At 40.3% G+C, this 11120-nt stretch overlaps 1 protein-coding gene across 2 annotated transcripts; it reads left to right on the forward strand.

The window, feature by feature from the left end:
- The first annotated feature begins 339 nt into the window (after nt 1–339).
- Nucleotides 340–10496, forward strand: strap (serine/threonine kinase receptor associated protein). Of its 2 annotated transcripts, none has more exons than XM_076296593.1 (10): nt 340–558; nt 875–995; nt 1173–1308; nt 1632–1713; nt 1847–1919; nt 4120–4219; nt 4569–4706; nt 6291–6427; nt 8131–8280; nt 9822–10496. In XM_076296593.1, the coding sequence occupies exons 2-10, from the start codon at nt 884–886 to the stop codon at nt 9878–9880; spliced, it is 987 nt and encodes a 328-aa protein (XP_076152708.1). In that variant the 5' UTR covers nt 340–558; nt 875–883; the 3' UTR covers nt 9881–10496. The 2 variants fall into 2 exon arrangements, with proteins under 2 accessions (XP_076152708.1, XP_076152707.1); XM_076296592.1 differs by having other exon boundaries at nt 8131–8278; nt 9808–10496.
- The last annotated feature ends 624 nt before the right edge of the window (nt 10497–11120 follow it).

An 11120-nucleotide genomic window follows, 5' to 3' on the forward strand; every position in this document is an offset into this window, starting at 1 on the left:
CCCCCCCCCTCCACCACACACACACACAAACACAAACACACACACACACACAACAAAGATCTTTAAGTCTAGCCTACTTTATGTACTTATTAATAATGTATTTGACACTCTACTTAGTTACTAATTTATTTAATCAATGATTTATTTTGCCCAGACACTTTTGTGGTTAACTTTTTTCTCAGGACATTAATAAGAATACACGATTATTAACAACAGATTTATCTGAAAACTATGCGGATTTGTTTTTATCCCTGTGTCGACTTCGGAACAAAATCAATAAAGTAACGAGAACAACACGGACTTCTTTATCCTCGAGTGCATTTCCGACGGACCATAAAACCGTTTCCTGTCCCCGATGCCTGGAGAGCCTGCCCACCTCACAGTTGGTGTGAGAGCTGCACCCACACGAGTTATCTACACACTGTAGCTGGTGGCACAGCATTTTTGCCGGGTGTGCAGCTCTTTGTACTGTAGCAGATAGCATCGGCCTCAAATCCTACACATTTGGTTCAGCCGTAAGCTTTGTCTGCTTTGGTCTCTGACACTTGTTCGCGGAAGGTAGGTAGCTAGCTAGCAGTTCACGTTACCGTTATTGTTTGCTAGCCAATGCTAGTGACGTTATATGTAAAAGCCGTTAACTTTAGCTTTCCTGGTTTTCTGGGAAAAGATGACACCGACATGTTAATCACATAGATGATGGCTTGCTTTGTTCAAACAGTTTTTAAGTTAGACCATAAGCCTTACGTCGCTTTCTAGTATGATTCAATGTTTTAGATACATAACGTTAGCCCTGATGGCGTTGTCGGGCTAACCAGCTAACATTAATCAGCTAATTTTAGGTGACGCTCCAGTTTATGATGTTATCCATTTCCAGCTTCCAGTGATGGCTATGAGACAGACTCCACTCACTTGCTCCGGCCACACAAGACCTGTTGTTGATCTGGCCTTCAGTGGGATAACTCCTTATGGATATTTCCTCATAAGTGCCTGCAAAGGTAACAATGACATTTTCATAGGTCATTTCAACAGCGAAAGTTAACAATAACTCATATTGATGTTGCTGTGTCTGGCTGGTATTTGGGATGTTGTTAATGTAATGTTAAGGTTTATTGATTTACCTGTCTGAACGATCCAAGGTGAGTTGTGCTTTGACCATCTTATGCTTACTTTAGATGGCAAACCTATGTTGCGCCAGGGAGACACAGGGGACTGGATCGGTACGTTCCTGGGTCACAAAGGCGCTGTTTGGGGAGCCACTTTGAACAAAGAGGCCACCAAGGCGGCTACTGCAGCAGCAGATTTTTCAGCGTGAGTACTAGCCAACATATGCACTGGGTACGGGTATGTTCATAGAAATAGGCAGCCACAGTATTACACTTCAATTGACAGATGACATTGTACCTTGTAGACAGATGACAGATGTAGTGGTGATCTACATTCATGCAGTGTCATCTACCACCACGATCGATATATTCCTGTTGGGTTAAATTGTTCTCACTGTCAGACATAGGAAGTCTCACACTGTTACAGCTCAAATTAACTGATCTAAACCACCTGTTGTTTTCCAGGGTGCTGTGAATTAAATTGATATTGTTTTGTTTCCGTTTGTTTGTTTTGGATGTGGTATCCAGTAAAGTGTGGGATGCAGTGACTGGGGAAGAAGTTCTCACACTGGCACACAAGCACATTGTCAAGACTGTGGATTTCACTCAGGTAAACACACACACACACCCACACACCTCTGTACTTACAACATACTGTATGTTTGGTTTTCAGTGGTTGATTAGTTGTGGTGATGTGGATAAGATGTTAACATGTAGTCTCTCATTTATCCCCTTATCTGCAGGACAGTAACAGTCTGCTAACTGGAGGGAATGATAAACTGTTGCGTATATATGATCTCAACAAGCCTGAAGCAGGTAAGTCAATATGAGTCATGTTTTCCAGGGGCCTATTCCAGAAAGTGGATTTTGTTAGAAATCTGAGTTTGTTAACCATGAGATGAGGGTAACTCTGGGTTTCCTATTCCAGTAACTTAACTCAAACTTTGGGTTAGTTACCACAGTAACTGGCTCTGTGAACATAGCCTGCTCCCTAGCTGGTTTTCTTTAACAAACCCAGTGTTTCTCCATATCTCCACCCTCCTAATGAGCTGTTATTGGGCACATGGGTTGTCATTTTCTTCTCTATCGGTCCTACACAAGGGCGAATTAATTTGCATAGGCCCAGGGAGGATTTTGAGATCCCTAATAATAACCTTAGTCAAATAATAGCATTTTGAAAGCCTATTAGCCTATGGAGTCACTTTTTCCACCTAGGCTATACGGTAATAGCTCATTAAAAGTAATTTAAAATGAATATAGGCTACTGTATTAAAGTCATTGCCAGGTGCAGCAACATACAGTGCTGGCCAAAAGTATTGGCACCCATGCTAAAGTTGACTGAAAAGAGGAATATAAAATCATCTTTTGGAAATTGATCTTAATGCCTTAAGTGAAAAATGAGGAAATATCTAACCTTTAAGGACACCAATTTTCTTAGTGAATGAATAATGTATCATAAATAAATAAATGTTCTTCCTTAAAATACAGGGGTCATAAGTATTGGCACCCCTATGTTAAATTCCCATAGAGACAGGCAGATTTGTATTTTTAAAGGCCAGTTATTTCATGGATCCAGAATACTGTGCATCCTGATAAAGTTACCTTGGCCTTTGGAATTAAAATAGCCCCACATCATCACATACCCTTTACCATACCTAGAGATTGGCATGGGTGTTATTTCAGTTAGCCTATTAGCTGGTTTGATGCTCATTGAGCTCAATGCAGGTTAGATATTTCCTCATTTTTCACTTAAGGCATTAAGATCAATTTCCAAAAGATGATTTTATATTCCTCTTTTCAGTCAACTTTAGCATGGGTGCCAATACTTTTGGCCAGCACTGTAGTAGGTTAAAAATATAGGCTAATCTTAGTAGGCTAAAGTTTTTGATGGCTTGTGCCATAAAAAAAAAAGTAATTTTTAAGTCACTGGTCAGGAAATATAGCGCTCATAAAACAAACTATTGTGCTATATGTGCAACCACCAGTTTAACATAATCTATGACTGTGTTGCATTTTCCTTTGAAAATTTGCACACTGTGCTTGTAGGGATATCTTCATTAAGTGACATAGGGGTGAGGTAAGTTTTCTAACTAGTTGCCATGGTGACTCGTCATTTCTGAGCTCCGTTGATGATGGCTTTTCAAAGCCATTGGGTACGCACTGTACTCGGAGTGAACAAACAAACTCTGTGTAGATTTAACTAACCCATACCCGCTGTGATAGAACCAAAAAATCGGAGTTTCCCATCTCAAGGTTGATCAACCCAGAGATCAGGGTTAGACAAAGAGTTTGTTAAACCTCCTTTCTGGAATACCCCCCTGGATTTTTTTTAGACACAAAGGAAATGGTAAGCTTTCTAACAGAAAAGTCCCTATGACTTAACTAAATAATAATTGTAACTAAATAAAGCCAATTAGCTCTGCTTTTAGGAGGTTTACCATTTACTGTGAGTTAATTTACGCAGGTTTAAGCCCTATTCAGACAGGATTAGTTTTACGTGGAGACGTGGGGTAAAGTATTTTTATCACAGGACGTCTGTAATATAAATGGGCAATTTGCACAGGATTAAATATTACAGATGTGTTGTGGTACAATTACTTTACCCCACATCTCCATGTAAAACTAATCCTGTCCGAATAAGGCTTTAAGCGTCTCCATGCTCAAAAAAACGCAGAAACTATGTTTAAACAGGATATGATGGAATATCTACATACATTTTTACAGAGGGTATTCGCACATGATTAATATTACCTGAGGTTTTTTTTTAGGACCGTTTTTATTATCCGTAATAATCACTGACATGGCGCATTCGGTCAGGACTAAACCCCCTGGTAATAATTACTTTACCCCACGTCTCCATGTAAAAATAATCCTGTCCGAATAGGGCTTTAGTTGAAATAACCCCGGGTTATTTCCTAATGGGTGAATTTATGATATAATCTATACTTGGTTGGTACATTTCTCCTTTTGAGTGGTGACCATCTTAAACCTCTGCATCCTCACTTCCTTTTCTCAGAACCTCAGGAGATTTCAGGTCACACATCAGCCATTAAGAAAGCCCTCTGGTGCAACAACGACCAGCAGATCCTTTCTGGTGGCGATGACAAAACTATACGGTAAGATCTGTTTATGACCTGTTTACTCTGTGTGTTTCGTTTCGCTTTCTTTCTTCCCCCCAAAAAACTCTGTGTTTGTTTAAACAAAGAGTAATGACCAATGAAAACAGGACTGAGAGATAACTGTTTGGAACTTAATGGCAGTGTTCTAATTTAGAATTTTGTTGTTTCATGAATTTCACATAATAGGAGTGTCTATGTGACTTAGATATAAACTAATTAGCCCATCTAGCTTACATTGTTCTGGTTTATTTGCACAGCTTTTAAGAGGAAACCTCTATGATCTTGGTGTGTCTCTGAATATAAAAACATGCACACAAGTGACCCTGGTGTACCTCTCCCTGTCTAGCCTTTGGGATAAGACCTCCGGTGAGGCCGTGAAAACCCTGACATTCGACGTGGCTGTCAGTAGCATGGAGTACATTCCCGACGGAGAGATACTCGTCATCACCTACGGAAAGACGGTGGCTTTCTACAACGCCCACAGGTGCAACAATCTTTACCTTTTTTGAATGATCAGATGCTGTCAAAGAGTAAATAACTAGATGTACCGCAGAGCGGTACAAAATATGACCGCCGCCCAGTCCAGCACATTTTTTCCACAAAAAGAAATCACGCTGAAAGGCCTATATGATTCTAACTGTCTCACTAAATTGCATTATCCACACTCAATTCTCACTGGTATCTGCTAGACAACAAGTACCAAAACATGATTAGTTCATAGATTTCACATGTAAAATTAATTTTATACAACCCCACCTCCATCTTGCCTGTTCATAATTCTGAGAAATTCTTGATTGTTTGTGTTATGTTTATGTTATGTGTGTGAGTGTGTGGGGGTGTGTGTGTGTGCGTGCTTGTGTGTGTGCCTGCGTATGTGCCTGTGCATGCAAGCGTGCATATGTCTACTGTGTGAGTATGTGTCATACGTATGATTACTGTGAATGTATGTGTGTGTGTGTGTGTGTATCTGTTTGTGCACATGTGTGCACATGAAATGGGTTAACATGACCCCTGGAGGCAAACATACGGAAAAAAATGGTCATCCTAGGCCCTACAGTTCTCGAGATATTCACAGAAAACTGTGTCTGCCCTACCCTCCTTTCGGGGGGTCCAGTCCAGCGGGGGGGCTACAGATCAAAACGAAAAACGATGGTTCCATGCTATCCATGTAGGGTTACATGCCCACCAAGTTTCGTGCAACCCGGTCTTTCAGTGTCCCGGGACTCATTGACGGAAATTTGGGCATGCGACAAAAAAAAAAAAAAAAAAAATTCTGGCTAAACCTATATGACCGCCGCTTCGATGCGCGGCGGTCATAATAAGGTCACTTTGCAAATATAAACATACAAATATAATTAATAAGATATTAGAATAACAGAAATATAATATTTGCAACTAATGCAGTCATAAGTGATATTTTTGTTATTCAGTGATATTTAAGTTATTCAATGATAATTATTTTGTATAGGCATAGTGAATGTAATGGGAGATTTTCAATTTCAAATGTTACTATTGGATTTTCAAGTCTAATAGTAACACTCACAGATGTTAGAGTGACACTGTAGCTACCCCTGAATCTGCTGGTACTGTACGTCTACATAGTAGCATATGTCTTGACCACAAGTTCTCGCCATGATGGACTGCTTATAATGGCCATGCTGTCAAGAAGGAGTATGTTTTGTGAAGATACTGTTACATTCAGGGCAAGTCCTTAGTGAGATAGCAGACTATGTGTTGCATAGTTGCTGCATAGAAAGAGATGAAGGTGCAACAGGTGGTGCTTCATTCTGAACCCTTAATACTAACAGGCAGACACCACTACTATGGTTGGATAGATTCTCATCTTAATCAGCTCCTCCATACCCTACCATTTAATTCTAAAGTAGACCTCACACCAGTCTACACCTTTCCACATTTATGTGAGACATTGATTTGCACTTGTAATGTTCAAAGGACTTCCCATATTGACACATTGACTTGTGTGTATCCCAATAGGATTACAGTCCAGGTCATGGAAATGTGGATATCTTATTTTATGGATGTGTTTTTCTCTGATTGCTCTCGGTAGCCTGGAGCTTATTAAGACGGTAGATGCTCCGACCTCTATCCACTCCGCCTCCCTGCACCCTGACAAGGACTTCTTTGTGGCAGGTGGCGATGACTTTAAGCTCTACAAGTACGACTATACCACAAAGGAGGAGATGGGTGAGTACTGCAAAGACCTCAAGGGGACACGGGGTTTAAACCGAGTTCCCACGGGTCATGGAACTTCTGGAATATCATGGAATTTCAGAAAGTCTATAGTAAAATGGGCATCAAAAGTCAGGGAATTTTGTCATTTTTGGAGCAAAGTCCCATCAGGGAATTTTGTTGAAGCAGTTTAAAATGTACTTGCCAAAATACAGTAATACAAATACATTTCCACGCAGAATTGGTGTATGTCTGGTTATTAGCTTTACGGCTTGCTTAAATAGCCCAACTGTGTTTATTCAATGATTTTTGTATTCATCTCCCGCTCTAAAAAGGATTATTGACCGCTATGCGGGTGCTCTGAAATCATTGGTCAGTATATTGTACTATTCATTATATAGTAAGTTATGGATATTCAGGTTTTTTGTCAGGGAAAATCTGCAAAGTCATGGAATTTTACATTTGACTTGGAGTGGGAACCCTGTTTAAAGCAAGGAAAACACCTCTGCCTGAAGCTAGTAGAAACTTTCAAATAGGGATGAATGATTTTAGGAAAATAGTTGTTGTTTACTTACTTTTGTCTTATTGGGCAAGACCAGGACTATTTTTGCGAGCCTTCGTTTGCAGTACATTTGTACTGTTGCGTGTGGTGCTTGTTCAAATATTGAAAAATCTTTGTTGTGTTGCCTGGGGAGGTAGCAAACAATGCTTAACAATAGGTTTTGCATAGTACCTTTGCTTACAAGCAACATGACTTCTGATCAACCCAAAACACTTCCAAATAATCAGAGCTGTGAGCTACACGATTAGTTGCAGCTTGGCAACTCTTCCTCTGGGAGTTATAAGGCTCTATTTGCATTCTGAGTAGTTCTTAGATATTGAGCTTCAAAGTTTTAGAATCCCATAGAGTTTTATTGATAAGTGGAACAAGCATCTTGAATATAATGCCAAAAAATGCATACAACTTCAAAAAAAACACCTCACCTTCTGAAGTTGTCACAGAATAAGAATATGTCAATAACTCAATTTTGACAGAAATGTCAGATAGAACCTTACAATTCTAAGGGGACGAATGTGCCAATTCAAATTGTGATTTTGATTAGAAATCGATTCATCTTTCAGCCCTACTTTTCAAATCTTATACTGGCCTTCACCAAAATTCAAGCACAGTGTCTTAAAGGACTTTAAGCCCTTCAGCAGATCTAAGTGTTTCTACTCTGGTCCTGATCATAGGAATAAAGTCTGATGGCCATTTACAGACACTACTCATTGCAAACTGATCATTGATAAACAAAGTAAATTGTCATATCTTACTTATTGTCATATCGGTCTGTGGCACAGTATGACCTTGAATGTCCTTTCCTGTTGACCCTGTAAAGTACACTTTGGATCTGTTAAAGCTGAATTCTGTGTTTAGATGTAAGGAAATGTTTCACAGGATGGTATTGTGAATTATATCACTAAAAGATAACAGTTAGCATGCTAGCAAGGTTTTTCTAATATGTGCTGCTGTTTGTCTTTGCAAAGTTTTTGCATGTGTTTTAGGTAGTTAGTGCAACTTGAATTGAACTACATTTAGTTGTGTACCAAAACTCCACACTGCTACTGAACTGAACAAGCTGGTTGTAGAATGTAGATGGATACTTATTGCTGAGAACGTGTGTATATGTTGGTGAATGCTTTCCTCTTCTCCTCTTCCTCTACCATGCTACGTGTAGAGTCCTACAAGGGCCACTTTGGGCCGGTGCACTGTGTGCGGTTCAGCCCAGACGGGGAGCTCTACGCCAGCGGATCTGAGGACGGCACCCTCCGCCTGTGGCAGACTGCTGTGGGCAAGACATACGGCCTCTGGAAGTGTGTCCTGCCTGGTGAGTTTGGGCCCTAGCCTCCCTTCATAAGAGTGTTCAGCTCAAACATACTCATGTTGAAGGTGCTATGTAGTTTACAACATTTAGAATGACCTAGTAATGACAACAGAATGTGAAGCCATAATCTTTTTGACATGTGAAATACAATGTACATCCAGTTGGGTGAGCTGGGGGCTTCAGTCCTCCAAGGTCGAGGGAGGCTTACTCCCTGTTTAGAGGTGTTTTACCCCAAATACATTGAACGATTAGAATGGTCAATTTGTATTGGAATGCGGGTTGTTCAGCTTTGACCATAATCTTGAGCTTTGGAATTAAGCTAAGAGTTTCGGATCTTACAATGATATGCAGCACCTTCATCATTTTATGTGATATGAATTTATATATAGAGTAGCCTACAGCCGTGCCTCACAAAGTGACATTTTTGCCTTGAGTTTGGGTGCGGATTTTTATTTATTTTTTATTTACCCCAGTTTTTCCAGAGCCAAACAAAACCAGTGTGGGTTTCTGGTAACAGGAGCATTTTGAGAAAATGACCTGGTTTTTCCAGACAGGTGTGGGAGATTTGGAAGGGTTACAAATCTCTAAACACAGAGACACAGACACACAATCCTCCTCAATTACAAGGATGTATTTAGCTTAATGCTGATTATTGTCAGAGCCACAATACCAAAACGAACCGATGTTAAAGATGGACAGAAATTTACAAATAGACAGGCGTTTCACCAGAATGTGAGAACATGAAATGGCACTTAGTCAGATCGTTAAGCTATGTTCTCTGAGTGTTGCCAAAGCAACACATAATATCTTGCACCGTCCATTGATTTAGACACTGCCGTGCAAAATGGATAGTGTGACAGTTAGACTGAGCTTGGTCTGGTGATAGCGAGACTATGATACAGTGTTTGTGTTGAGTTAAAATCTGCTGTAAAAAGGGACACTTATTTGAATAAGTAACTTCAGCTTTAGGGTTTCAGCACAGCACATGGATTATAATCGCCAGTATAAGCATTGTACCCTGGAACGTGCTGTGCGTCTGCATGACTTAAGAGGTCAGGAGACTCACTAGAAAAAATGCAGACTGAAATTCAAGGCCTGTGGTTGTGTGTTTAGTTGACTTGATTTTAGTTTAATTGTTTTAGCATTTGAGTTTCTAAATCGCTCTGGGTAATCTTGCTAGATGGCTGCTTGTGTGCATATAATAGTATAACAGTTCAGTCGTAACAAATGTGTTTTTTTATATTTAGCTTTCTTGGTGTTGCAGAATTGTTTCTAATTGTTCAAATTATTTCCTAAAATGAATGAGAAATCAGATCATAAAGCATCCATATTGTATGTACCGGTATCCCATACATGGATTAAGCTGAGTCCTAGATGAAAAGGTCAATTAAAAAAATATATAAATAAATAAATAATGTGCGGGATAATGGCTGCATATAACCCATCTCTCTGCTCACTTTCAACCTTATTCTTTGTGTATAGATCGACTGTGCAGAAGTGAATTATTGTCGTTTTGTTTTTGGTGTGTTTTGCTTGTGCAACAGAGGAGCTGGTGTCGGAGAACTCCGACACTCTCTACTGCCCACCCGAAATCAAGGCCTGATGAAGACCACTTGCCGGCACAGATGGACGAATGAAGGAAGGAATAAAGCGAGGGAAGGATGGATGGATGGAGAGAGGGAGGGAAAGAGCAAGACTGAGAGGATGGGAACAAATGGGTGGATTGAGGAGGCCAGGGTTCCATTTTCAGGGCCAGATTGTGCCCACCACCCCTTTACAATCCCCTGCAAAGGTGCTGTGCCACCCGGCTACACCAGGGGCTGACCTAGGTGCAGTGGAGGCTATGTGGGAATGTGTCTACTGATTACACACACACACTAACACACACACACACACACACACACACACACACACACACACACGCACACACGCAGGAGAGAAGCAGTAGACCTGTGAGCGTGGTAAACTCACAGCTGACAGTCACACTCCATCCTTTAGCCAAGTCCCATTCATTCATAGCTATCGCCCTGCTCCCCTGGTAGCACTGTGATCACTTTGGGTTCTCTAATTTGTGGTTTCAGGGAAAAAAAGAAGGAAAAAAAACATTAAAATTTTCATTTGTGTGTTCAGTAAAGGGAATTAACTCATGGAATTAGACACACGCGCACATACACGTTGTCTTTGAGAAAATGGTGGGAAAACCCCCCCCCCCCCCCCCCCCCCCCCCCCCAAAAAAAAATAAATAGATAAATAAAATTGGCTGGGCGTTTAATTAAATTGGAGAGGTCACTGGTGCGTACTTCTCTCACTAAGATGTGTTGGGATTTACGAACTATAAAAAATGTCACAGGTTACTCAAGTTCTTTACTGTTGTTTATATGTCTTACGTTGAAACACATGCTTGTTATTTTGGTGGATGAAATAAACTGATGGTGACTTGCCTTGAGTGTTCTGTTTTTGACCTATTCTAGTGACGTGACAAGAACGTGCGTGCTATCAGTAGGCTACCTGACTTTCTCCACTACGGGGCGGTATAAGACCGTGGTTAGCTTAAACTCTATTGTGCAGTGTTTTTTTTCTGTATATGATATGTTTATCAGGGCCAATTCTTCTGGTTTATTCATCAGTGTTAGATATATATGTTTATTGTTGCACAGTAGTTAGATGGCGTGTTTGTATGCCCCGTCCGATTTTATAAGACTAGAGTTTTAATTGTTACCATATACATGCAGATTTTAAATCATGCTTTAAGTACGACCTGCACACAACTGTAAAGCATCCGCAGTGAAATCTTGAATTTGTGTAACTATAACCTGCCAATTAATTATAAACCTGCGCTAGAT

This window comes from Alosa pseudoharengus, unplaced genomic scaffold (assembly GCF_046254945.1).
Source record: "Alosa pseudoharengus isolate Yale_2024_CS ecotype anadromous, Long Island Sound unplaced genomic scaffold, YU_APseudo_1.1 YU_APseudo_1.1_scf_20, whole genome shotgun sequence".
Classification (NCBI taxonomy): domain Eukaryota; kingdom Metazoa; phylum Chordata; class Actinopteri; order Clupeiformes; family Clupeidae; genus Alosa; species Alosa pseudoharengus.